We start from the raw sequence: 27,237 nt of genomic DNA, 5'->3' as shown, positions 1-27,237 counted from the left end.
TATGTTGGCAAATCTCAGAGAAGTGTAGAAACAATAGCGTAATAATAGTAGAGGATTTCAACTTCACCAATATCACCTGAGATAGTCAGAGTGTGAAAGGCATAGAGGGGGCAGAATACTTACAGTGCATCCAGGATAACTTTTTGAGCCATCATGTAGAAAGTTCTGAAAGAGAGGGGGCGGTACTTGAGCTAATTCTAGGGAATGTATCCGGGCAAGTGTTAGTAGTGTCAGTAGGAGAGCATTCATTGCGGTGACAGCGACCATAATTCGGTGATATTTAAGGAAGACATGGAAAATGACAAAGATGGACCGGAAATAAAGTGTCCAATTTGGGGGAAGGCCAATTATAATATGATAAGACAGGATCTGACCAAAGTGGACTGGGACCAGCTAATTGTAGGGAAATGCACATCAGAGTAGTGTGAGTCTTTCAGAAAGGAAATAGAGAAAGTACAACGGCATCATGTTCTCGTACAGGTCAACGGTGGGACCAACAAACCCATCGCACACTGGATGTCAAGGGACATACAAGAATGGATTAGGAAAAAAAGGCAGGCTTCTGGCAGATACATAGGAATGAAAACATTGGGAGTCCAAGATGAATAGAGAAAGTGCAGGTGGGCACTTATATATGCGATTAGGAGAGCGATGAGGGGCATGAAAAAACACTGGCGGGCAAAATAAAGCAAAATCTCAAGTTGTATAATAGAAAAATAGAAACATAGAAGATAGGAGCAGGAGTAGGCAATTCGGCCTCTCGAGCCTGCTCCGCCATTTAATGAGATCATGGCTGATCATCCAAATTCAGTATCCTGTCACTGCTTTCTCCCCATATCCCTTGATCCCTTTAGCCTTAAGAAATATATCTAACTCCTTCTTGAATATATTTAATGAATTGGCCTCAACAGCCTTCTATGGTAGAGAACTCCAGAGGTTCACCACTCTCTGGGTGAAGAAAATCCTCCTCATCTCTGTCCTAAATGGCTTACCCCTTATCTTTAGACTGTGGCCCCTGGTTCTGGACTCCCCCGCCATCGGGAACATCCATCCTGCATCTAGTCTATCCAGTCCTGTTAGAATGTTATAAGTTTCAATGAGATCCCCTTTCATTCTTCTAAACTCCAGCGAGTATAAGCCCAATCGACCCAATCTCTCCTCATACGTCATTCCTGCCATCCCAGGTATCAGTCTGGTGAGGCTTCGCTGCACGCCCTCCATGGCAAGAACCTCCTTCCTCAGATAAGGCGACCAAAACTGCACACAATACTCAAGGTGTGGTCTCACCAAGGCCCTGTACAACTGTGGAAAGACATCCTTGTTCCTATACTCGAATCCTCTCGCTATGAAGGCCAAAATACCATTTGCCTTCTTATCCACCTGTTGCACCTGCATGCTTATCTTCAGCGACCGGTGAACAAGGACACCCATGTCGCGTTGCACTTCCCTTGCTCCCAATCTATTGCCGTTCAGATAATAATCTGCCTTCCTTCCTGTTTTTGCCACGATAGTGAATAATCTCGCATTTATCCACATTATACTGCATCTGCCATGCAACTTCCGAATAATCCGACCTCTCCAAATCATACTGGACTGTCTCTGCATCCTCTTCACAGCAAACACGCCCAACCAGCTTTATGACGTCTGCAAACTTGGAGATATTGGCCCAGTAGTTCCGTTCCAAACGCGTGCCTACGGTCGGGGTACTCACGCGTCTGGCCGGCGGAAATGCCGGTTTTCAGCATGCACAGCGCATGCGGAGAAAACTGGCGTTTCCTGTCCTCTGAACGAAGGGGTTCAGAGGCACAGCGCATGCAACTGCACAGGCAGCGCGTGCGCAGTGAACTTCATCGATTTCATTCATGGATTCAGTGAGGTTCAGTCCTTACAACTTACACATGAAAAAAGCATGTGTAAAGTTGCTCCAGAGGCTCCGGAGGAAGATATATTTTATCGTGGAGCTTCTGAAAGGCAATATTTTTGTTTGGGAAAGGGAGGAAAGTTATTTTAAGAAATTATGAGATAAGTTTTAATGTTTAATTCCTTTTTTTAATCGGGTTTTCAGTACTCTAGGTAGAAGGAGCAATTGTGGCTGTGTGAATTGAATTTGCTGTGTTTATTAAATGTGAAAATGACTGTTCTAAAATGAGTAATGTAACATTTCCAACATTTTTAAGAAAGAAACGGTTCATCAGTAATATATTCTTTTAAGTAATTATGTATGTATGTCCGTATATTCCTTTACGTATATGTATATATTCCTTTACTAATGTGTATGAACGTATGTATTTAATTATGATATTCCAATAAGTTACTTTCTCTGAAAGTCATAATTAAAAACATACATTCATACACAAGTAAAGGAATATATACATACATATACACAAAGGAATATATACAGACATACATACATAATTACTTAAAAGAATATATTACTGATGAAAAGTTTCTTTCTTAAAAATGTTGGCGTCATTTTCACATTTAATAAACACAGCAAATTCAATTCACATAGCCACAATTGCTCCTTCTACCTAAAGTACTGAAAAACCGTTTAAAAATAAAAATAAACTTTAAAACTTAGCTCAGCATTTCTTAAAATAACTTTCCTCCCTTTCCCAAACAAAAATATTGCCTTTCAGAAGCTCCACGATAAAATATATCTTCCTCCGCAGCCTCTGGAGCAACTGTACTCATGCTTTTTTCATGTGTAAGTTGTAAGGACTTAACCTCAATGAAAGCATGAATGAAACCGGCGAATTTTACTGCGCACGCGCTGCCTGTGCAGTTGCATGCGTTCTGCCTCTGAACCCCTTCTTTCAGAGGACAGGAAATGCCGGTTTTCCCCGCATGCGCTGTGCATGCTGAAAACCGGCATTTCCTCCTGCCAGATGCGTGAGCACCCAGATCGTACTCATGCATTTGGAACGGAATTACTGGGCCAGCATTTTACAAGTCAATAAAATGAAAAAGTTAACAATTGCACGATTTGCCCCCTCGCATCTGCGACTGTGGGTCCAAGGAGGTGCATTGCGCAAGAGGTTATCGTCGTACGTATCCTCACACTGTTCCCTTTCGTGATCTGTATGAAGTGGTGGAAGAATTTCTGGCCATGTTAACACTCTTTCCGTGACCATAACCATCTTCATACCAGCCATTAGGGTGGTTAGTCCTATGGCGTGAGGGTTTTACGGGCTCCCACAACCCATCTGAGGGGGGGGGCACCCACACCCGCGGACGCAAGTATCCCACTGGATGTCCACCCAGAATTTATAGTTGGAGCTCCGACTCCACTTGCCGGGACTGTCTGGGGCGGGGCTCGCAACCCTATTCCTTCTGGCCCAGAAGCGGGGATGCTTACCGCTACGCAAAAGGCCCACTCCGTGCAAAAGGTGACACCCATACGTTTCCTGCGCCTTATCCCTCCCCGTGACTGGAGCCCTATGCTGCCACTTGAAAGACCAAGCTATCATCTGTACTTTTTGCGGCGCCTTGGACTTCTCATTACCAATGATGAGCAGGCGCTGCACATCCACCACGTTGAGGAGATTGCTGAGGTCATCATCAGTTCAATTGTGAGTTATTTTAATGCCGTGAATTGTGCTCATTCCAGCCATTTCACGTTGCTAATGTGAGTGGGCCTTTGGCATAGTGGTAGCATCCCCGCCGCTGGGCCACACGGCGTAGGGTTTCTAACCCCGCTCCAGACAATCCCGGCAAGTGGAGTCGGAGCTCCGGCACTAAATTCTGGGTAGACATCAATTGGGATATTTGCGTCCGTAGGTGTGGGTGGCCCCCCCCCCTTCATATAGGTTGTGGGAGCCCGTAAAACCCTCCCGCCATAGGTCTAACCACCCTAATGGCTGGTACAAAGATGGTTACGATCACAGAAGGAGCGTTAAGCACGGCTAGAAATCCTTCCACCACTTCATACATTTCCCCAAAGGGAACAGTGTGAAGACACGTACGACGACGACGTTGCTAATTAAATAAATGGAATGAAAAAATGCTTTCAGGGCTTTTAAAAGGCTTTAATTCTGTTTAAAACTACTTCAGATTCTTCAAAAAAAGTAAACGTTTATAAAAGTTATCAAAAACTTCTTAAAAATACCAAAAACCTATTTAAAATGCTGCTCTACATGTAAAAATGCTTTGCAGCTTGTGAGAAACATTGGGGGCGTGTCCTTTTAAAATGAGACCTCAAGGGGCGTGTCTCACACGCACTGCGTGCTCCAGGCTTCGCGCTGGCTGCACTCCTGGGCGGCGTGACGTCAGACGCTGCCCGGGAGTCAACATTTTAAAACAGGAATTCCAGGCGTCGCTGATGCTCAACGGCCAGCGCGTCGGGTAAGTGTAGATCGGGGGCATGCACGCGCGGCAAGCCCCCGACCCGAATTTCTGCCCCATTACAACTAGTTCCATCGTCTAGATCATTCATATATATTGTGATTAGCTGGGGTCCTAGCACCGATCCCCACTAGTCACTGCCTACCACTCGGAAAAATAACTGTTTATTCCAACTCTTTGCATCCTATCTGCCAACCAGTTCTCTATCCAATTCAGTAACTTGCCCCCAATCCCATGTTCTTTAAAGTTACACGCTAAACTCTTGTGCGGGATCTTATCGAAAGCCTTCTGAAAGTCCAAATACACCACATGCACTCGTTCTCCCTTATCTATTCTACCAGTTAAATCCTCAAAAATTCCAGTAGTTTAGTCCATCATGATTTAACTTTTGCAAATCCATGCTGAATTTGTCCGATCCTGTCACTATTTTCCAAGTGCTATATATAAGTATATTAAATGCAAGAGGATAACCAGGGAAAGAGTAGGGCCCATTAGGGACCACAGTGGCAATTTGTGTGTAGAGCCAGAAGATGTAGGTGAGGTTTAAAATGAATATTTTGCGTCTGTGTTTACTATGGAGAAGGACAATGTAGACATAGACATCAGGCAGGGGAATTGTGATATAAATGAGCAAAATAATCAGAGATTCATACAGTTATACAGCACAGAAGGAGGCCCATCGACCCATCGTGTCCACGCCGGCCATCAAGCCCTATCTGTTCTAATCCCACTTCCCAGCACTTGATCCGTAGCCTTGTATGCTATGGCGTTTCAAGTGCTCATCTAAATGCTTCTTGAATGTTGTGAGGGTTCCTGCCTCTTCCACACTTTCAGGCGTGAGGTCCAGATTCCAACCACCCTCTGGGTAAAAAAGTTTTTCCTCAAATCCCCTCTAAACCTCCAGCCTCTTACCTTGAAACTATCACCCTGGATATTGACCCCTCTACTAAGGGGAAAAGTTCCTTTCTATCTACCATATCTGTGCCCCATATAATTTTGTACACCTTAATCAGGTCCCCACTCAGTCTTCTCTGCTATAAAGAAAACAACCCTAGCCTGTCCAGTCTCTCTTCATAGCTGAAACGCTCCAGCCCAGGTAACATCCTGGTGAATCTCCTCTGCGCCCTCTCCAATGCAATCAAATCCTTCCTATAGTGTGGCTTAACTAGCGTTTTGTACAGCTCCATCATAACCTCCCTGCTTTTATATTCTATGCCTCGGCGAAGGAAGGCAAGTGTCCCATATGCGTTTGAACCACGTTATCTACCTGCCCTGCTGCCTTCAGGGATCTATGTACATGCACACCAAGGTCCTTCTGATCTTCTGTCCTCCCTACGATCCTGCCATTCATTGTATATTCCCTTGCCTTGTTAGTCCTCACAAAATGCATCACCTCAGAATTATCAGGGTTAAATTCAATTTTCCACTGTTCTGCATATCAAATCAACCCGTCTATATCGTTCAGTAGCATGAGGCTTCCCTCTTGCTGTCTTCCACTCCACTAATTTCCGTGTCATCTGCAAACTTCCTGATCATACCTCCTACATCCATATCTAAATTATTGATATTGTGGAGATGCCAGTGTTGGACTTGTGTGGACAAATGTGAGAAATCAGAAAACATCATGTTATAGTCCAACAGCTTTATTTGAAATCACAAGCTTTCGGAGCGCTTCTCCTTCATCGGGTGAAGTGGAGAGATGCATACAAGCACAGAATATAGAGTCAGAGTGCACTGCCAGATGGTTACAGGTAAACCTTCTAACTGCCCTTTATCACACCTCGGCAGAGAGATAATCACAGCAATCGAAGGTGTGAATGGTGTCCAAACAGATCAGTCAGGAAAACATTACATCAAAGAACAAAGAGGTGGTGTCATAAGGGGTCAAATGCTGCAGATGCTGGGGTCTGTATGAAAAACAAAAAACAAGCAAAAAACAATTTTTTGCAGGAAATCACAGCAGGCCCGGCCGCACATGTGTAGAGCATTGTCGTGTGTCTTGAAGGCCGCTTTGGAGAATGCTTACCCGAAGTTCGGAGCTGAGTGTTCCCCGACTGGGAGGGAACACTCCTGCCTGGCCATTGTTGTGCGGTATCCGCTCATCCGTTGTCGCAGTTTCTGCATGGCCTCGCTGATGTACCATGATCTGGGGCATCCTTTCCTGAAACGGAAAATCTCATGATGCTCCACTTCTCCAGCTTCCACCCTAACCACGTTAGAGATGCCATCCCCTATAGACAAGCCTTGTGAATACAGAGGATCTGCTCAGAGGAGGAGGAACGCGATGGACACCTACAGACGCTGAAAGACGCCCTCGTAAGAACGGGATATGACGCTCGACTCTTCGATCGACAGTTCCGACGGGCCACAGCAGAAATCGCATAGACCTCCTCAGAATACAAACACGGGACACAACGAACAGAGTACCCTTCGTCGTCCAGTACTTCCCCGGAGCAGAGAAACTACGCCATGTTCTTCGCAGCCTTCAACATGTCATCGATGACGACGAACACCTCACTAAGGGCATCCCCACGCCTCCAGTACTCACCTTGAAACAGCCGCCTAACCTCAAACAGACCATCGTTCGCAGCAAATTACCCAGCTTACAGGGGAACAGCGACCACGACATCACACAACCCTGCCACGGCAAACTCTGCAAGACATGCCAGATCATCAACACAGCTACCATCATCACTCGTGAGGACACCACCCACCAGGTACATGGTACATGCTCATGTGACTCGGCCAAAGTTGTCTACCTCATACGTTGCAGGAAAGGATTCCCCGGAGCATGGTATATCAGCGAGAACATGCAGACACTGCGACAACGGATGAACGGACAACACACAACAATCGCCAGGCAGGAGTGTTCCCTCCCAGTCGGGGAATACATCAGCAGTCAAGGACACTCAGCCTCTGATCTTCGGGTAAGCATTCTCCAAGGTGGCCTTCGAGACACACGACAACGCAAAATCGTCGAAAGAAACTGATAGCCAAGTTCCGCACTCATTAGGATGGCCTCAACCGGGATCTTGGGTTCATGTCACGCTACATCTAACCCCACCTGGCGTATAGTCATCCAGACTCGAGTAGTCATTGGCTTGTTCTCTCTACACAGCTGCGGCCAGACCTGCTGTGATTTCAGGCAAAAAATTGTTTTTTGCTTGTTTATTGTTTTTCATACAGACCCCAGCATCTGCAACATTTGACCCCTTATGACCCCACCTCATTGTTCTTTGATGTAATGTTTTCCTCACTGACCTGTTGGGACTCGATTCACACCTTTGATTGCTGTGATTATCTCTCTGCCGAGGTGTGATAAAGGGCACTTAGAAGGATTACCTGCAATCATCTGGCAGTGCTCTCTGACTATATATGCATCTCTCCACTTCAGCTGACGAAGGAGCAGCGCTCTGAAAGCTTGTGATTTCAAATAAAGCTATTGGACTATAACCTGGTGTTGTGTGACTTCTCACATAAATTATTGATGTATACTACAAGGAGCAACGGAACATGCACTGACCCCTGCAGTACACCACTGTACACAGGCTTCCAGTCATAAAAGGAACCTGCGATCATCACCCTCTGCCTCCTGCCACTAAGACAATTTTGATCCAATGTGCCAAATTGGCCTGGATCCCATGGGCTCTAACCTTCTTGACCAGTCTCCCATGCGAGTCTTTGTCAAAAGCCTTACTTTGAAAAGAAAACCGTGTTTGACCAACCTACTGGAATGTTTGAGGATGTAACTGGCAGATATATAAGGGAGAAACTGTTAACATGGAGTATTTGGATTTTCAGAATGCCTTTGATAAAGTTCCACACAAGAGTTCAGTGTGCAAAAATAAAACACATGGGATTGGGAGTAATATACCGGTAGGGAGAGAAAATTGTTTAACAGACAGGAGACTGAGGGTAGGAAGAAATTGATCTTTTCAGGGTGCCATAGGGATCAGTGCCTGGGCGCCAGCTATTCACAATATATATCAATGATTTGGATGAGGGAAATATGTAATATTTCCATGTTTGCTGACGACACGAATTTGGTGGGATTTGTGAGTTATGAGGAGAAGGCAAAGAGGATTCAAGGCGATTTAGACAAGTTGAGTGAGTGGGCAAATACATGGTAGTATAACGTGCATAAATGTGAAATTATCCACTTCGGTTCGAAAAACAGAAATGTAGAGTATTACATAAATGTTGAAAATTTGGGAAATACTGATGTACAAAAGGAACTGGCTGTCCTTGTACACCAGTCACTGAAAGCAAACATGCAGGTGCTGCAATCAGTTAGGAAGGCAAATGGTATGTTGGCCTTCATTGCAAGATGATTTGGGAGGGAAAGCAGTGAGTGAGGGGGACATAAAAAACCTTGCAAATGGACATAGACAGGCTAAGTGAGTGGGCAGAAATTTGGCAGATGGAATATAATGTTGGAAAGTGTGAGGTTATGCACTTTGGCAGAAAAATCAAAGAGCAAGTTATATCTAAGTGGAAAGAAACTGCAAAGTGCTACAGTACAAAGGGATCTGGGGTCCTGGTGCATGAAACACAGAAGGTTGTTATGCAGGTACAGCAGGTGATCAGGAAGGCCAATGGAATCTTGGGTTTTATTGCAAGGGGAATGGAGTATAAAAGCAGGGAAGTCTTGCTTCAGTTATACAGGGTACTGCTGAGGCCACACCTGGAATACTGCGTACAGTTTTGGTTTCCATAATTAAGAAAAGATATATTTGCTCTCGAGTCAGTTCAGAGAAGGTTCACTCGGTTGATTCCGGAGATGAGGGGGTTCACTTATGAGCACAGGTTGAGTAGGTTGGGCCTCTACTCATTGGGACTCAGAAGAATGAGTGTCGATCTTATCTAAGCATATAAGATTGTGAGGGGGCTTGATCGGGTGAATGCCGGGAGGATGTTTCCACTGATGGGTGAGACCAGAACTAGGGGTCATAATCTTAGTAGAAGGGGCTGCCGTTTCAAAACTGAGATGAGGCGAAACTTCTTCACTCAGAGGGTAGCAAATCTGTGGAAGCTGCAACATTAAATACATTTAAAACGGACATAGACAGTTTCCTAGCTTATAAGGGAAGTAAGGGTTATGGGAGCGGGCAGGGAAGTGGACCTGAGTCCAGGTTCGGATCAGCCATGATACTAATGAATGGCGGAGCAGGCCCGAGGGGCCATATGGCCTACTCCTTGTCCTACTTCTTATGTTCTCATGTTCTTATTTGAATACAGGATAAAAGCTGTCTTACTACACCTGTACAGGGCCTTGGTGAGACAACACCAGGAGTACTGTATGCAGTTCAGGTATCCTTACCTCAGAAAGGATATACTTGCCATAGAGGGAGTGCAGCGAAGGTTCACCAGACTGATTCATGGGATGGCAGGGCTGTCGTATGAGGAGCGATTGGGTCGACTAGGCCTCTATTCTCTAGAGTTTAGAAGAATGAGAGGGGATCTCATTCAAACGTATAAAATTGTGACAGGACTAGACCGACTCGATACAAAGAGGATATTTCCCTTGGCTGGGGGTATATAACGAGGGTTCACAGTCTCAGGATACGGGGTAGTACATGTAGGACTGTGATGAGGAGAAATTTCGTCACTCACAGGGTAGTGAACCTGTGTAATTCTCTACCTCAGAAGGCTGTGGCGGCCAAGTAACTGATTGTTTTGAAGAAGGAGATAGATAGATTTCTAGACGCAAAAGGCATCAAGGGGTATGGGGAGAGAGCGGGAATATGGTATTGAGTTAGAGGATCAGCCATGATCATATTGAATGGCGGTGCAGGCTCGAAGTGCCGAACGGCCTACTCCTGCTCCTATTTTTCTCTGTTCTTTGTTTATAAGTTAACCTTGTATAGACCAGGGTATTACTACACTTGGAGCATTCTGCAGAGTCCTGGTCTCCATTTTATAAAATGGATATCGAAGCACTGGAGAAGGTGCAATGTATAGACCAGGGTTTAACTACACTTGGACATTGTGCAGAGTCCTGGTCTCCATATTATCACATGGATATCGAAGCACTGGAGAAGGTGCAATGTATAGACCTGAGTTACACTAAACTTGGAGCACGGTGCAGAGTCCTGGTCCCCATTGTATAAAATAGATATCGAAGCACTGGAAAAGGTGCAATGCATAGACCAGGGTTTTACTACACTTGGAGCACTTTGCCGAGTTCTGGTCTCCATATTATCAAGTGGATATCGAAGCACTGGAGAAGGTGCAATTTATAGTCGAGGGTTTTACTGCACTTGGAGCACTGTGCAGAGTCCTGTCCTCCATTTTATATAATTGATATCGAAGCACTGAATAAGGTGCAATGCATATTGACAAGGAGGATACCAGAACTGAAAGGCTATATCTATCAGGAAAGATGGAACAGGTTTGCGCTCCTTTCTCTAGGAAAGGGAGGACTGGAGACGGGGATCTGATGTAGGTCTTTAAGTTTATGAAAAGTTTTGTCAGGGCAGACGCAGAAAAGATGAGTCCACATGTGGGGGAGACCAGAAATAAGTTCCATAAATAGAAGCTCGTCACTAATGATGATAATAGGGAATTAAAGAGAAACTCTTTACCCAGAGAGACACCAATGCAAATGTAGATCAGTAATTTAAATCCCTTTTATATTTCGGTTGATCATACAATCATGGAATCATGAAGATTTACAGCACAGACGGAGGCAATTTGGCCCGGCCTGCCTGTCGCGGCTTTTGGAAAGAGTGGCCCATTTTAGTCCCATTCCTCAGCTTTTCGCTTAATCCTGCAAATTAGTCATCTTCAAGTACATGTCCAATTGCCTTTCGAGATTTCCTCTGGAATCTGTTACCACGACCCTGTCAGATAGTACGGTCCGGAGCTTAGACTTGTACGGCCTTCAGCCCTCGATCTCCCTTTATCTCCCTTATCCAGTCTCGCTGATTCCCCATCGTTCCATTGCTCAATGATTCTCGCAGTCCTTCTCTCTCTGTTTCTCTCCCAATCCTGTTATTCATCTTTCTGTCGTCTTCTCTTTCTATCGTGTGCTCTTTTCCACTTCTTTTGCGAATCCATTTAACCTGTTAATTGTTCTTTCCTCTCTCTGGATGCTATCTTTGATTTGTCGTGATCTCTCTCTCTTCCTCTCCCACGCTGTTCCTGTCTATCTCTGTCTCAATCTCTCTCCCTCTCTTTGTATTTCTCTCCCTGCTAGCCATCACGTAGCTCTGTGCCTTATAACCCCGGGTAGTTTGATGTGGACAGACTAGATAAGGTGGGGTTATACGCTTGGAGCAGAAAATAATAAGTGGAGTATCAATAGAGTTGTTCCAAATTATGACGCGTATCGATAGAATGAATAAAAATAAACTGCAACCAAAGGACAAAGATTTAAATTAATTGGCAAAAGAACCAGGATGGATAAAAAGGGGATTGTTTTCCAAAGCGAGTTTTTATGATCTGGAATGAACTGCCTGAATTGGTGGTGGAAACAGATTGAATATTACCCCCCAAATAGAATTGAATGAATACCTAAAAACGGAATAGTTGTATGGCTCCGGGAAAAGGGCAGCGGTTGAGACTAATTGGAAATCTCTTTGAAAGCTTTTGGTGGGCCCACAGTTTCAAATGTGAATCCAAGGAGTTTAGCAGGTTGTTCACTCCTTTTTTTCGAATTAAGGGCAGCAGGCACATGGGAACACCATCACCTCAAAGTTCCCTCCAAGTTCCACACCATCCTGAATGGGTTCAATTAGAAGGCCACCGACCTTCTGAAGGGAAAACTAATGATGGTCAGTAGTTGCTGGCCATGCCAGTGACTGTCACAGCGGTAATGATAACAATATTGCGGGCCCACCAAAACTTGTCAATTATTTGAAATGTGTGACCGTCACAGCCTCGCAGAGATTGGTTTCTAATGCCCTTCCCTTGGTGGAGGATTCATAATTGCATTGGTTCCAGTCACGGTGCGGGTACAATGGTGACTTTCGCTCTCTCTGATCGTATCATCACCTGGGCTAAATTAGCAGCACTGGGCTTTTCAAAGCAAACTTCTTTGTTCTGCTCGTATCCCAGAGTAAAATGTTCAGCCTTAAACCAGACTTTTGACAGCAAACTCGAGCTGATTTAGGTTCTTTGGCACCGCCGTTTGATTTCCTACATTACAACAGCGACTACACTGCAAAAGTAATAAATTGTCTGCAAAGTGATTTTGGACGTCCCGCGTTCATGAAAGGTGCTACAGAAATGCAAGTCTTTCTTTGTTTCCTTGTAATCAAATCCCGAACTCACCTTTTGTGGAATCTCTGTAAGCAATGTGAAACTGCACTTTAACACTGCACAATCAACATTGAGTTCCCAACCTGGCACTGCACATGAAAGTCCGCAGAACCAATTCTAAAGGCTATTTCTATGTATTTTACCATAGATCCGCTAACAGCGCCAGTGATATCTGTTGACCAACCGACTGGGCTTTATGTAGTAGGAGCGACAGCCACCATTACCTGCACTGTGACCGGAGATTATCGCTATAAAACCATTTACTTTTACAAATATAATCAACGGCTGTACTCCGATCAAATTGTCACAAAGGACAATATTGGAACATTCCCGGTTACCAGTAAAGACCAAGGAGGGCGGTACCAGTGCCGATATGCTAACTTCGTTCATGGAAGGTGGTTAGAATCTCACCTCAGCGAGTCTGTGACGGTCACTGTAACAGGTGAGTGACAGGGAGCAGAGGATTTTAGTATGTTTTTTTCAAGCTCCTGAAATTCTTTATACAATCATGCTTTAATCATTGGAACAATATGAATGGTTTAATATTAGGAGAGAAGAAGATAACCTAATGGGATTTGATCTTATTGCTCAACTGTAGACAGGATTTGTCCACCCGTTTTATGCCTCGCCTGATAATGTTTTCCATTTATTTATTTGTGTAAAATCGAATCGTGACCACTTGTTTCAAGGAACCACCTAAGAAAAATTATCCTCTACATGTTCGAACAATCAAAGTTTAATGCCACAATGACAGCACGGCGCCAGGGATTTACATCCACTGAATGTAACGTCACCTCAGAAACCTCTCCAGACTGACTGGCGTTGAAACATTACAGGTTACGCTGTCAGGGAACAGAATCTGCGTGCCGAGACTTGCAAAATGGTCCTGTATTTTAATCTAATTACATTGTGAGGTTCCAGATCAGTCTCTGCATTGCATTTCGGCAACAACTCACAAACAGGTGACCTTCTCCACCGAGGAGGACCAGGGCAGCATGCACATGGGGTAACCATCACCAACAAATTCACAAACAAAAACATCAATTGCAAATTTCCCTCCATATAAACACTACGGCTGCTAGAGCAGATCTGAGGTGAGAAATTCTGCGGCGAATAACTCACCTCCTGACTCCGAAAAGGCATTCCACCATCTGCATGCACAAGTCAGGAATGTGATGGAATACTCTCCACTTGCCTGGATGAGTGTAGCACGAACTCAGGAACCTTGACACCAACCAGGACAAAGCAGCCTGCTGGATTGGCACGCCAGCCACCACCTTAAACATTTACTCCAACCACCACCAGCGCAATGTGGCTGCAATGCATACCATCTACAAGATGCATTGCAGCAACTCATGAAGACTTCTTGAGCAGCACCTCCCACACCCACGACCTCTCCCTCCTAGAACGACAGGGGTAGCAGGCGCATGGGTGCACCAACACCTCAAAATCAACTCCACATCACACACGATCCTGCTGTTCCTTCATCGTCGCTAGATCCAAATCTTTGTACTCACTATTTTGTTTTACACTTTGACCTCACCGGACTTGCTGCGATTCAATTAGAAGGCCACCCGTCACATTCTGAATGGGAAGCTAGGGATGGACAGTAGTTGCTGGATATGCCAGCGACTATTCCAGTGGTAACGATAACAATAATATCGGGCCCACCAAAACAATTCAGTTATTGGAAATGTGTGACGGTCTCAGCCTCACTGAGGTTGGCGGAGGTTTCATACTTGAACTGGTAGCGCTCGCAGTGTGAGTATAATGGAGCCTTTAAATCTTTCTGATCGCATCTTCATCTGGGCTAAATTAGATGCACTGGGCATTTGAAAGCAACCTTTTACGTGTTCCGCTTGTATCCCAGAGTAAAATCTCTGGCTTAAAACCGGGCTTTGTACAGAGAACTGGAGCTTATTTCGGTTATTTTGATCCGCCACTCAATGTCCTACGTTACAACAGTGGCTACAGTTCAAAAGTACTAAATTGGCTGTAACTTGCTTTGGGACGTCACAAGGTCATGAAAGGCACTATAGAAATGCAAGGCTTTCCTTCTGTGTAATCAAATTCCGAACTCCCCTTTTGTGGAATCTCTCTATCTGATATGAAACTGCGCTTCAACACCACACATTCATCAGTGAGTTCCCAACCTTGCACTGCACATGAAAATCCGCAGATCCTTTCACATTGTACTTTCTATGTATTTTACCACAGGTCCACTAACAATACCACTGATATCGCTTGATCAACCGACTGGGGCATATGTAGTAGGAGAGACGGTCACCATTACCTGCAACGTGACTGGAGATAGTCGTGATAATAACTTCTACTTTTACAAAGATGATCAATATCTGCAATCCGAACAATTTGTCACAAAGAACAACATTGGAACAATCCCGGTTACCAGTACAGACCAAGCAGGGCGGTACCAGTGCCAATATAGGACCTCCGTCTATGGAAGGCAGTTAGACTCCCTACGAAGCGCGTACGTGATGGTTATTATAGCAGGTGAGTGACAGGGAGCAGAGATTTTTGATATGTTTTATCATCACTCGTGATATGTTTATTAATTTCTGCTTTAATCACTGTAACAGAATTAATGGTTTAATATTAGGAGAGAGGAATATAACAGAATTGGTTTTACGAATATAAGAACTTAAGAAATAGGAGCAGGAGTAGGCCATTTGGACCTTCAAGTCTGCTCCGCCATTCAATAAGACCATTGCTAATGTTCTACATCATCTGTACTTTCCTGCACTATCCCCATATCCCTTGATTCATTAAATATTCAAAAACATATCTACCTGTCTTGAATATACTAAACGACTGAGCCTTCACAACCCTCTGGGGTAGTGATTTACAAAGATTCTTGACCCTCACAGAGGAGAAATTTCTCCTCATCTCATTCCTAAATGGCCGACCCCTTAATCTGAGACTGCGCACCTTGGAGGTAGCCTCACATTTCTCCACATTATGTTCAAATTGCCGTGTTCTTGCCCAATTACATAGCCTGTCTGTATCCCCTTGAAGCCTCATTGCATCCTGCTCACAACTTATGTTCCAACCCAGCTATGTATCATCAGAAAACATAGATATAATAAATTCGGTCCCCTCATCCAAATCATTGATATAGATTGTGAATAGCTGAGGCCCAAGCACTGATCTTGCGGTATCCCACCAGTTACAGCCTGCCAACCTGCAAATGACCCGTTTATTCCTACTCTCTGCTTTCTGTCCGTTAACTGATCCTCTATACATGCTGGTATATTACCACCAATCGAATGAGCATTAATTTTGTTTAATAACCTCTTGTGTGGCAACTTATAGAATGCCTTCTGCAAATCCAAAAACACCATATCCACTGGTTCCCCCTTATCTATTCTGCTAGTTACAACCTCAAAAACCTCCAACAAATTTGGCAAACACGTTTACCATTTCATAAATCCATGTTGACTCTGCCAATCCTATTATTATTTTCGAAGTGCCCTTTTACTAAGTCCTTAATAATAGATTCTAGCTTTTTCTCGAATACTGATGTCAGGTCAACTGGTCTGTAGTTCACCTTTTTCTCTCGCCCTCCTTTCTTAAATAGTGGGGTTACGTTTTGTTTTTATTGCTCAAATCTTGACAGGATCCCTGTAACACTGACCCTGCATTCAGACCCTATGAACCTATTAGCGGCAAGGGGTGTTACTGGAGATAATGGGATGAAAATCGTCACGGGCGGAAGCGCAAAACGAGCGAATGCAAATCAGCCTCCCGTTTCACACCCCATGAATTCAGATTCCATTGTAGGCAATGGGAACGAAAGTCCGGTGATGTGTAAAACGGGCTGATGATGGGCTATCGCTTGTTTTAGGCTACTGTACAGGACTAATGATTACCTCATTGTGTCAGAATTTTGTTAATTCAACCCGGCCAAAGAATCATGACAGCGCAGCCCGTGGCCAAACTTGGAGAGTAACTGTAACCACATTCTCCAGGCGGGAAAGAGGCGGAGAGTGATCGGCCTCCCGTTTTATTCTCCGCCCAATTATAACCTGTATTGACTTGAATGGATTGTAATATCGTGCTAGTTTACAATTGCCCCTGTGACTGAGTACTGAGGGAATGCTGTGTGATGGAGCTGAGAGACCCGATAATTAGCGATGTGAAGACAAGCCATTCTGACAGGGGAACTGCAGGCTGGCTATTATAATTACACAATCAAAGTCCCTGATTTCAAATTTTACTCGCTAAATCTCTGGGCCTACCACAGCGAAATGTTTAATGCCAAATGTCATCATCCTGATATTTTTTTATTCCACTGAATGTATGATCAATTCACGAGACACCGCCAGATTGGCTGGCCATGTCAGATTACAGATTCTCAGTCAGAAAACCGGAACTGCAGAATGAGATTTTCAAAATCATCCTGATATGTGAAATATTTAACTTAAGCACATTGTAGCATTCCATATCACTCAATGGGTTGCATTTTGACGGCACTCCGCACACCCACGACCTCCATCATCAGAAAGGACGATGGCAGCAGCTGCATGGGAACAGCATCATCTCCCAGTTCCACATCCAAGTCAGACACCATCCTGACTGGGAACTGTATCTGGCGTTCCTTCTGTGTCGCTCGCTCAAAGGCCTGAAAGTCCGTACCAAACAGCATTGTGGGAACACAAGTGGATTCAAGAAGTGGGCTGACAATCATCTCAAGGGCAACTGGGGTTGGGCAGTAAATGTCGGCCTTGCCAACGACGCCCACGTCCTAAATTCCAGCAAAAATGAATTCCTTCATATGAAATGCACATCCCCACGTTTCATGGGAGTTGTTCACTCTGATTAATCAGGTTATGTCTCCACAAAGTTAGTAGAAATGTGAATTTCAATCCAACCCTTCTCTTGGTATCAAAGAGGGACATTGCATCGATGAGCCCACGTTATTGAACTGGATCCCCAGCTGGTTTATTTTATGTCCCACTTCTGTTTGAAACCATCAGTTCCCCTTTTATAGAATCTCAACCACTGATACGGACCTTTCAATTTTTCACGTCACAATGGTAATTGAGTTACCATCATTTGACGGCACAAGAAAATGCAGCAATCCATTTCTGTTGTTCTTTTCATTTACTTTACCACAGATTCGCTAACAGCAGCAAATATATTAATGCAGAAGAGTGCGAGGTGATACATTTTGGCAAGAAGAATGAGGAGAGGCAATAAATGGTAAAATTCAAAATGAGTGCATGAACATAGACATCTGGGGTTATATGTCGACAGATCGTTGAAGGTGTCAGGGTAGGTAGAGAAAGCAGTTAAAAAATCATACAGGATCCTGAACTTCATAAATAGAAGCACAGAGTACAAAAGCAAGGAAGTTATGATGAATCTTTACAAAACACTGGTTCGGCCTCAAAGCGATTATGTCTAATTCTTGGCACCACAGTATAGAAACGATGTGAAGGCAGTAGAGAGGGTGCATAAAAGATTTACGAGAATGATTCAAAGGGTGAATGACATCAGTTACGTGGATTCAGCAGAGAAGTTGGATTTGTTCAGCTGAGAGCAGTGATGGTTGAGAAGAGATTTACTTTACATAGGATTACATAGGACTAATTCGGATATACGACACAGAAACAGGCCATTCAGCCCAACCAGTCCATGCCAACGTTAATGCTCCACTCGAGATTCCTCCCAGTTTAACTCATCAAAATCTATCAGCAGAAACCTCTCTTCCCTTTTCCCTCATATGCTAAACTCGCCTCCCCTTAAATTCATCGATACTTTTCCCTTCAACCAATCCCTGTGATAACGAGTTCCACATCCTCACCATTCAATGGGTAAAGACGTTTCTTATGAATTCGCTATTGCATTTCTTGGTGACTATCTTATATTAATGGCCTCTATTTATGAACTTCCCCACAATTTTAAACATTCTCTCTTTATCGAATCTATCAAAACCTTTCATAATTTTAAAGACCTCTTTCAGGTCACCCCTCCACCTCCTCTTTTCAAGAGAAAAGAGACCCAGCCTGTTCATCCTTTCCTGATATGTATACCATCGCATTTCTGGCATCAGCCTTGGAAATATTCTCTGCACCATCTCCAGCTCCTCTATATTATTTTAAAATATGGCGACCAGAACTGAGCGCAGTTAGTGTGGTCTATCCACGTTTCGATTCAGGTTTAGCAAAACTTCCCTACTTTTCAACTCTAAACCTCTAGAAATAAACCCTAATTCTTGGTTTGCTTGTTGATGGCTTTGCTAACCTGTGTCGCAACGTTTAGTGAATTGTGTAGTTGTACTACGAGATCACTTTGCTCTTCTACCCAAACTAGACTCGCACCATCCAATTAATATTTGACTTCCCTGTTCTTCCTACCAAAACGTAATACATCACATTTATATGTGTTTATGTTCATTTGCCAATTATATGCCCATTCTGCAAGTTTATTCATGTCAGCCTGTAATTTGTTGTAGTCCTCCTCAGTATTGACTATACCCCAACCAATTTGGTGTCATCCACAAATTTAAAAATTGTGTTTTTGATTTCAAATCTAATTCGAAAATATAAATTGTGAACAACAGTTGTCCCAGCACTGATCCTTGTGGAAAACCACTACACACTTCTGCCACTGTGATAAGCTACCCTTTACTCCCACTCAATGCGTTCTGTCTTGAAGCCAGCTAACTATCCATTCTGCTACTTGTTCCCTGACTGCACATTATCTGATCTTGTATATCAGTCTATTATGGGTTACCTTATGGATGGCCTTTTGCAAATCTAGGAAAATTAAACCTACTGCATTATCATTGTCGACACTTTCTGTTAACTCTTCAAAAAATTCAATGATGATGGTCAAGCAAGACTTTCCCTTTTGAAATCCATGCTGACTAATCATTTCTATGTCTTTTGTTTCGGGATGTTCTTCTATTTTATCCTTTGGTAAGTGCTCCATTTTTTTCTACTATCGATGTTAAGCTGACTGGTCTATAATTCCCTGGACATGTTCTATGCCCCTTCTTAACTATAGGTATTACATTCACTATCCGCCAAATCTCTGGCACAACACTTTTTTAAACGAATTGTTAAATGTTTGTTGTAATACCTCTGCTATCGCTTCGCTAGATTCTACTAAAATGTGTGGACGCAATCCATCCAGATCAGGGGTTTTATTCTCTTTGAGTTTGATTAGTTTAGTTAATAAATCCTTTTTACTTTAAATGCACTTATCTCGTTACTAATCTCATCATCAAATGAGATGCCCACCTGTTCTATCTCCCTGGTAAATACTGAAGCAAAATAATTATTTAATGTTTCTGGCATCTCTCTATCGTTACCTGTGGTATTATCCTATCTACCCGTTAATGGCACTATTCCCATCCCAATTCTCTTACTTATTGAGGTGCCTGTAAAATATTTTACTGTTGTGTTTTAAAGATGGTTCTAGATGAAATGTAAATGCCAATTGCTGAATTAAAGACAGCTGCCATGTGAGGGAAAGAAACCAATTGATACAGGCAGAGGTTATGATCTGAATTTGGTGAAGTCGATGTTGAATCCAGACGGTTTTAATGTGATTAATCGAAAAGGAGGCAATGTTCCTCGAGCTTACGTTAAGCTTCACTGCAACAGTGTAAGAGGCCGAGGATGGAGATTTCAGAGTGGGAGTGAAGTGGAGAATTATAGTGACAGGTGACCGGGAGCTCAGGTCACCCTCACGGACTGAATGGGGGTGTTCCATAAAGCAGTCACACAATCTGCGTTTTGTAGACCCAATGTGGAGAAGACCACATCGTGAATAGGAATACAATATACTAATTTGCAAAACATACAAGTAAATCGTTGTTTCAGCTGGAAGTAGTGTTTGGGGCTCTCGACAGTGGGAAGGGAGGAGGTAAAAGGGCAGTTGTTGCATCTCTTGCCCTTGCACGGGAAGGTGCTGGGCGAAGGAGGTGGGGTGTTGTGGGGGGGGGAGCTGTGGACCAGGGTGTCGACGAGGGAGCAGTGCCTTTGGAAAGCACAAAGCAGTGGTGAGAGGAAGATGTGTTTGGTGGATGAGATCACGCTGGTGACTTCGTAAATCCTGGAGGATGATCCATCGAAGGTGCAGGCTGGTGGGATGAAAGTTGAGGACAAGGCGAAACCTACTGTCGTCCTGGGAGGGTTGGGATGGAATGAAAGCAGAAGTGCGGGAACTGGAATGAACACAGCAGTGGGCCATGTGAACCATGGTAGAGGGGAATCCTCGGCTGATGTAAACGAATTACAAATCAGAAGCACTAGTAGGGAAGGTGGCATCGTCAGAGCAAGTTTGAAGGAGACACCGGGAGAGTGGAATAGTGGATGCATTGGTTGTCATCTTCCAAAATTCTATAGGTTATGCAATAGTTCCTGTAGATTGTAGGGTGACAAATGTAATACCACTACTTAAAAAAGGAGGGAGAGTGAAAACCGGAAACTACAGGCTGGTTAGCCTAACATCAGTAGTATGGAAAATGCTAGAGTCAATTATAAAGGATGTGATATCAAGACACTTTATTTTTCCTGCCAAAGTGGATCACCTCGCACTTTCCCACATTATACTCCAACTGTCATTTGTTTGCGCATTCATTTAGCCTCTCTGTATCCCTTTGCAGCTTCGTTTAGACCTCTGCACAACTTCCTTTCTCACCTATTGTTGCATCTTCCGCAAACTTGGCTAAATGACACACGGTCCCTTCGTTCAAGTCATTAATGTAGATTGTAAGTAGTTGAGGCCCCAGAATCGAGTTTTATGGCACCCCACTAGTTACCGTTTGCCAACTGGAAAATGACCCATTTATCCCGACTCTCTGCTTTTAGTTAGTTAGACAATTATCTTCCATGCTAATTTATTACCCGCTACTCTGTGTGCTCTTATCATATGCTGTAACCTTTTATGTAGCACCTTATCGAATTCCTTCTGGAAATCCAAATACACCACATCCACTGGCTCACCCTTATCCACCCAACTCGTTACATCCTGAAAGAACTCCAGCAAATTTGGTAAACATGATTTCCCTTTCATATAAACATGCTGCCTCTGCTTGACTGCATTATGATTTTCCAAATGCTCTACCACTGCTTCCTTAATAAAGGACACCAGCATTTTCCCAGCGACAGATGTAAGGCTAACTGGTTTATAGTTTCTTGCTTTCTGACTCCCCCCTTTCATAAATAGGTGTGTTATATTTGATGTTTTCCAATCCGCTGCGACCTCTCCAGAGTACAGTGCATTTTGGTAGATTGCAACCAATACATCCACTATCACTGCAGCCACTTATTTAAAGACACCGGAATGCAGCCAATTTGGTCCAGGGGACTTTTCGTCGTTTAGTCCATTATTGTACCAAATACATTTTTCTTAGTGATAGTAATAGTCTTTAGTTCCCCCCTCCCTGTTGTCCCTTGATTATACATTAGTGGGTTAATGTTAATGTTTTCTACCGTGAAAACACATACTAAATATTTGTTCAGAGTCTCTGCCATTTCCCCGTTCCCCATTATTAATTCCCTATTCTCATCCTCTAAGGGAGCAATATTTACTTTAGCTACTATTTTCCTTATTATGTAGCTGTAGAGGCTCTTACAATCTGACTTAATATTTCTTCCTGGCTTACTCTGGTAATTCATATTCTCTCACTTTATTATTTTTGGAGTAATCCAATGCTGGTTTAAAGATAATCGGAATCCTCTTGCCTCCCACCAATCTTGTTTGCATTTGTTTTCAATTTGATACCATCCTTTACTTCCTTAGTGAGCCACGAATAGTGCTGCTTTCTCTTAAAGTATTTCTTTCTCACTGGAGAACATTTTTGTTGAGAGTTATAAAATATTTCCATAAATATCTGCCACTACATTTCAACTGCCTTTCCTTTTAATTTGTTTTTTTCCAATCCACTATAGCCAGCTATGCCCTCATGCCATTGACATCACCTTTGTTTAAGAGCAGGACACTGGTTTGAGATACAACTTTCTCACCCTCCAACTGAATTTGAAACTCAATCATGTTATGATCACTCTTTCCTGGAGGATCCTTTTGTATGAGGTCATTAATTAATGCTATCATATTACACAGTACCAGATACAAGGTAGCCTGCTTGGTTCCATTACTGAAGTCCTAGGGGGAGTGTTTGCTAGTGCTGTTGGGGAGGGTTTAACTAAAATGGCAGGGGGTTGGGAGCCTGTGCAGGGAGACAGAGGAAAGGGAAGCAATGATAGAAGCAAAAGACAGAAAGGAGAAAAGCAAAAGTGCAAGGCAGAGAAATCAAGGCTATAAATCAAACCGGGCCATAGTAAATAAGAATTCTAAAAGTACTACGAGTGATGAAAAATCAAGCCTGAAGGCTTTGTCTCTTAATGTGAGGAGCTTTCCTAATAAGGTGGATGAATTAGCTGTGCAAATAGATGTAAAGGGATAAGATATAATTGGGATTACGGAGACATGGCTGCAGTGTGACGATGACTGGGAATTCGACATCCAGGGGTATTCAATATTCAGGAAGGACAGGAAAAAATGAAAATGAGGTGGGGTAGCAGTGCTGGTTAATGATGAGACTAACACAATAGTAAGGAAGTTTATTAGCTCTGATGATGTGGAATCTGTAGGTGCAGAGCTGAGAAATGCCAAGGGCTGGAAACGATAGTGGGAGTTGACTACAAACCCCCAAAGAGTAATGCGGAGGTTGGCGATGGAATTACACCGGGAATTAGAGATGCGTTCAATAAGGGCACAGCAGTTATTATGGGTGACTTTATTCTAAATGTAGATTGGGCTAACCAAATTAGTAACAATACCGTGGAAGAGGAACTCCTAGAGTTTATACGGGATGGTTTCCTGGAACAATATTCGAGGAACCAACTAGAGATCAGATCATCTTAGACTGGGTATTATTTAATGAGAAATGATTAATTAGTAATCTTGTTGTGTGAGGCCCCTTGTGGAGGAGCGATCATAATATGATAAAATTCTTCGGTAAAATGGAGAGTGAAGTAGTTGACTCAGAGACAAGGGTGCTGAATTAAAAAACAGGAAACTACGATGGTATAAGGCAAGAGTTTGCTAGGATGGATTGGGGAACGTTACTTAAAGGGTTGACGGTGAATAGGCAATGGCAAATATTTAAAGATCGCATGTATGAACTGTAGAATTTTTTCAGCCCTGCTTGCATAAAAATAAAACAAAATGTGACTCAACCGTAGCTAACAAGGGAAATTAGGGATTGCATAAGATCCAAGGAGAGGACATACAATTTGGCCAGAAAAAGCAGCAACCCTGAGGATTCGGAGCCCTTAATATTCAGCAAAGGAAGAGAAAGGGATTAATTAAGAATAGGAAAATAGTTCATAAGTGTAAGCTTGTAGAGAAGATAAAAACAGACTGTAAAAGCTTCTATAGATTAGTAAAGAGAAAGAGATTGGTGAAGTCAAGCATCGGGTAACATAGGTCTAATGAGAGGGAGGAATTGAATGAAATCAGTATTTGTTGGGAAATGGTGTCAGGGAAATTGATGGGATTGAAGGCCGATAATTCCCCAGGGCCTGATAATCTACATCCAAGAGTACCGAAGGAAGTGGCCCTAGAAATAGTAGATACATTGCTGGTCATCTTCCAAAATTCTAAATATTCTGGAACAGTTCCCATGGATTGGAGGATAGCTAATGTAACCCCAAAATTTAAAAAGAGCGGTAGAGAGTAAACAGGGAATTAAGAAACGGTAAGCCTGACAACAGTAGTGAGGAAAATTCTAGAGTCCATTATAAAAGTTGTAATAGCAGAGTACTTGGAAAACAGTGACAGGATCGGACAAAGTCAACATGGATTTACAAAAGGTAAATCATGTTCAGTAATCTACTGTAATTTTTTGAGGATGTAACTCGTAAAATAGATAAGGTATAACCAGTGGATGTGGTGTATTTGGACTTTCAGAAGGCTTTCAATAAGGTCCCACGTAAGAGATTAGTGTGTAAAGTTAATGCACATTGGATTGGGGTAAGGTACTGTCTTGGGTAGTGAAGTGGTTGGCAGACAGGAAGCAAAGAGTTGGCATAAATGTGTCTTTTTCCGAGTGGCAGGCAGTGACTAGTGGGGTACAGCAGGGATCGGTGCTAGGACCCCAGCTATTGACAATATATATAAATGATCCAGAGGAGGGAACTAGATATAATATCTCTAAGTTTGCAGATGACACAAAGCTGGGTGGGCGTGTGTGCTGTGAGGAGGATGTAGAACAACATCAGTACGATTTGTATAGGATGGGTGATTGGGCAGATGCATGGCAAATGCAGCATAATGTGAATACATGCGAGATTATCTACGTCCCTGGCAAAAACAGGAAGGCAGATTATTACCTGAAAGGCAATAGATTGGGAAAAGGGGAAGTGCAAAGAGACCTGGGTGTCCATGTGCACCAGTCCCTGAAGGTAAGCATGCAGGTGCAGCAGCCTTTTAAGAAGGCAAATGGTATGTTGGCCTTCTTAGCGAGAGGATTCGAGTACAGGAACAACGATGTCTTGCTGCAGTTGTACATTCCTTGATGAGATCACACCTTGAGTGTTGTGTGCAGTTTTGGTCGCCTTATCTGAGGAAGGATGTTCTTGCCATGTAGATAGTGCAGCGAAGATTCATCAGACTGATACCTGGGATTGCAGGAATGACGTATGAGGAGAGATTCAGTCGATTTGGCTTACATTCGCTAGAGTTTAGAAGAATGAGTGGGGATCTCATTGAAACTTGTACTATTCTAACAGGACTAGACAGACTAGATGCAGGAAGGATGTTCCCCATGGCGGGGAGTTCAGAAGCAGGGTTCACAGTCTACGGATAAGGGGTAAACCATTTAGGACTGAGATGAAGAGGAATTTCCTCACCCAGAGAGTGGTGAAACTGTGGAATTCTCTGCCACATAGGGCAGCTGAGGCCAAAATCATTAAATATATTCAAGTAGGAGTTAGATATATTTCTTGAGGCTAAAGGGATCAAGTGATATGGGGAGAAAGCAGGACAGGTACTGCATTTGCATGATCAGCCATGATCTCATTAAATGGCGGAGTAGGCTGGAGGGGCCGAATGACCAACACCTGCCCCCTCTTCTATGTTTCTATGTTTCTATACTGTTCTAGGAAACCATCCCAGATACACACTATGAACTCCTCCTCAAGGCTACCTTGGCGAATTTGATTTGTCCAATCAATAGACTACCGAATAAGGTCAGAGTATGCGGAGTCAGGAGATAAGTAGCAGAATAGGTTGCTAGCTGGCTTCAAGACAGAAAGCAGAGAGTGGGAGTAAAGGTTAGCTATTCACAGTGGCAGAAGGTGCGTTGTGGTGTTCCACAACGATCAGTGCTGAGATCACTGCTGTTCACAATTTACATTAACGATTTAAACTATTCAATCAAAACACAATTTCTGAATTTGCAGATGATAACAAATTGGGGCAACAGTCAATAATCTGGAGGAGTGCAATCCATTATAGGGGGATGTTAATAAACTCGAAGAATGAGCAAATAATTGGCAAATTAAGTTCAACATAGATACATACGAGGTAATTCCTTTAAGGCAGGAAGAATAGGGAGGTCACTTATCACTTGGTAGGTTCGAATCTAGGTGGGGTAGAGGAACAACATTTCCACTGATTTCAAATACATACATTCACTTAAATTTACGACATAGGTTAGCAAGGCCACTTAGAAACAAATCAAGCACCAGGGTTTATTCTAGAAGGACACAACAGAAAAGTAGCGAAGTTATGCTGAGCCTGCATCGAACCTTTGTTGGACTGCATTTAGAGTACTGCTTGCAGTTCTGGTCGCCATATGTTAAAATGGATTTAGATTCAAGGGAGAAAGGGCAGATGAGATTTACAAGAATGATACAAAAATGTGATGGTATACATATAGGAAAAGATAAAATTGCTGGGTCTCATTCCTCTTGAAAAAGGAAGGATGAGGAGTGAGCTTATAGGGGTCTTTAATATTATGAAAGGTTTTAATAGATTGGATACGGAGAGAATGTTTCCACTTTTGGGGAGGAGCATAACTGGAGGCCATCACTAGAAGAGTGACACCAAGAAATCCAATAGATAATTGAGAAGAAACTTATTTTCCCAAACAGTTGTGAGAATTTGGAACTCGCTTCCAAAGTGAGTGGTTGAACCGAATAGTATTGATGAATTTCAGGGAGGGATTATGTTGTTTGTTATAGAAACATAGAAGATAGGAGCAGGCCATTCGGCCCTGCTCCGCCATTCAACGAGATCATGGCTGATCATCCAAACCCCAGCACCCGGTCCCTACAGCGACAGCCATCCCACACAAGCTCTATCCCCGTAACCCCGCGTATTTAATCCCCCCTAACACTAAGGGCCACTTTTTTATCATGGTCAATCAACCTCACCCGCACATCTTTGGACTGTGGGAGGAAACCAGAGCACCCGGAGTAAAACCCACGCAAACACGGGGAGAAAGTGCAAACTCCACACAGGCAGTCACCCAAGGCCGGATTTTACCTGGGTCCCTGGCACTGTGAGGCAACAGTGCTAACCACTATGCCACCGTGCTTCCTTTATGTTGAAAGTACAGAATTGTTCACTGAAATCTGCTAGTAGTTAGAA

General features: G+C 43.3%; 1 protein-coding gene across 1 annotated transcript in view; it reads left to right on the top strand.

Annotated features, from left to right (window-relative positions):
- The window catches only part of LOC147087165 (Fc receptor-like protein 5), a 42,462-nt gene extending 26,743 nt beyond the window's left edge, over nucleotides 1-15,719 (top strand). The window contains exons 3-4 of the mRNA XM_085978206.1: nucleotides 12,755-13,048; nucleotides 14,824-15,719. Of these exons, the coding sequence (XP_085834332.1) occupies nucleotides 12,755-13,048; nucleotides 14,824-15,125 (596 nt within the window). The 3' untranslated portion in view covers nucleotides 15,126-15,719. The remainder of the gene's footprint in view (nucleotides 1-12,754; nucleotides 13,049-14,823) is intronic.
- The last annotated feature ends 11,518 nt before the right edge of the window (nucleotides 15,720-27,237 follow it).

This window comes from Somniosus microcephalus, unplaced genomic scaffold (assembly GCF_052327205.1).
Source record: "Somniosus microcephalus isolate GS21.2 unplaced genomic scaffold, FLI_Smic_1.0 unresolved_chr6, whole genome shotgun sequence".
Lineage (NCBI taxonomy): Eukaryota > Metazoa > Chordata > Chondrichthyes > Squaliformes > Somniosidae > Somniosus > Somniosus microcephalus.
This window is presented reverse-complemented; position numbering and strand designations above follow the sequence as displayed.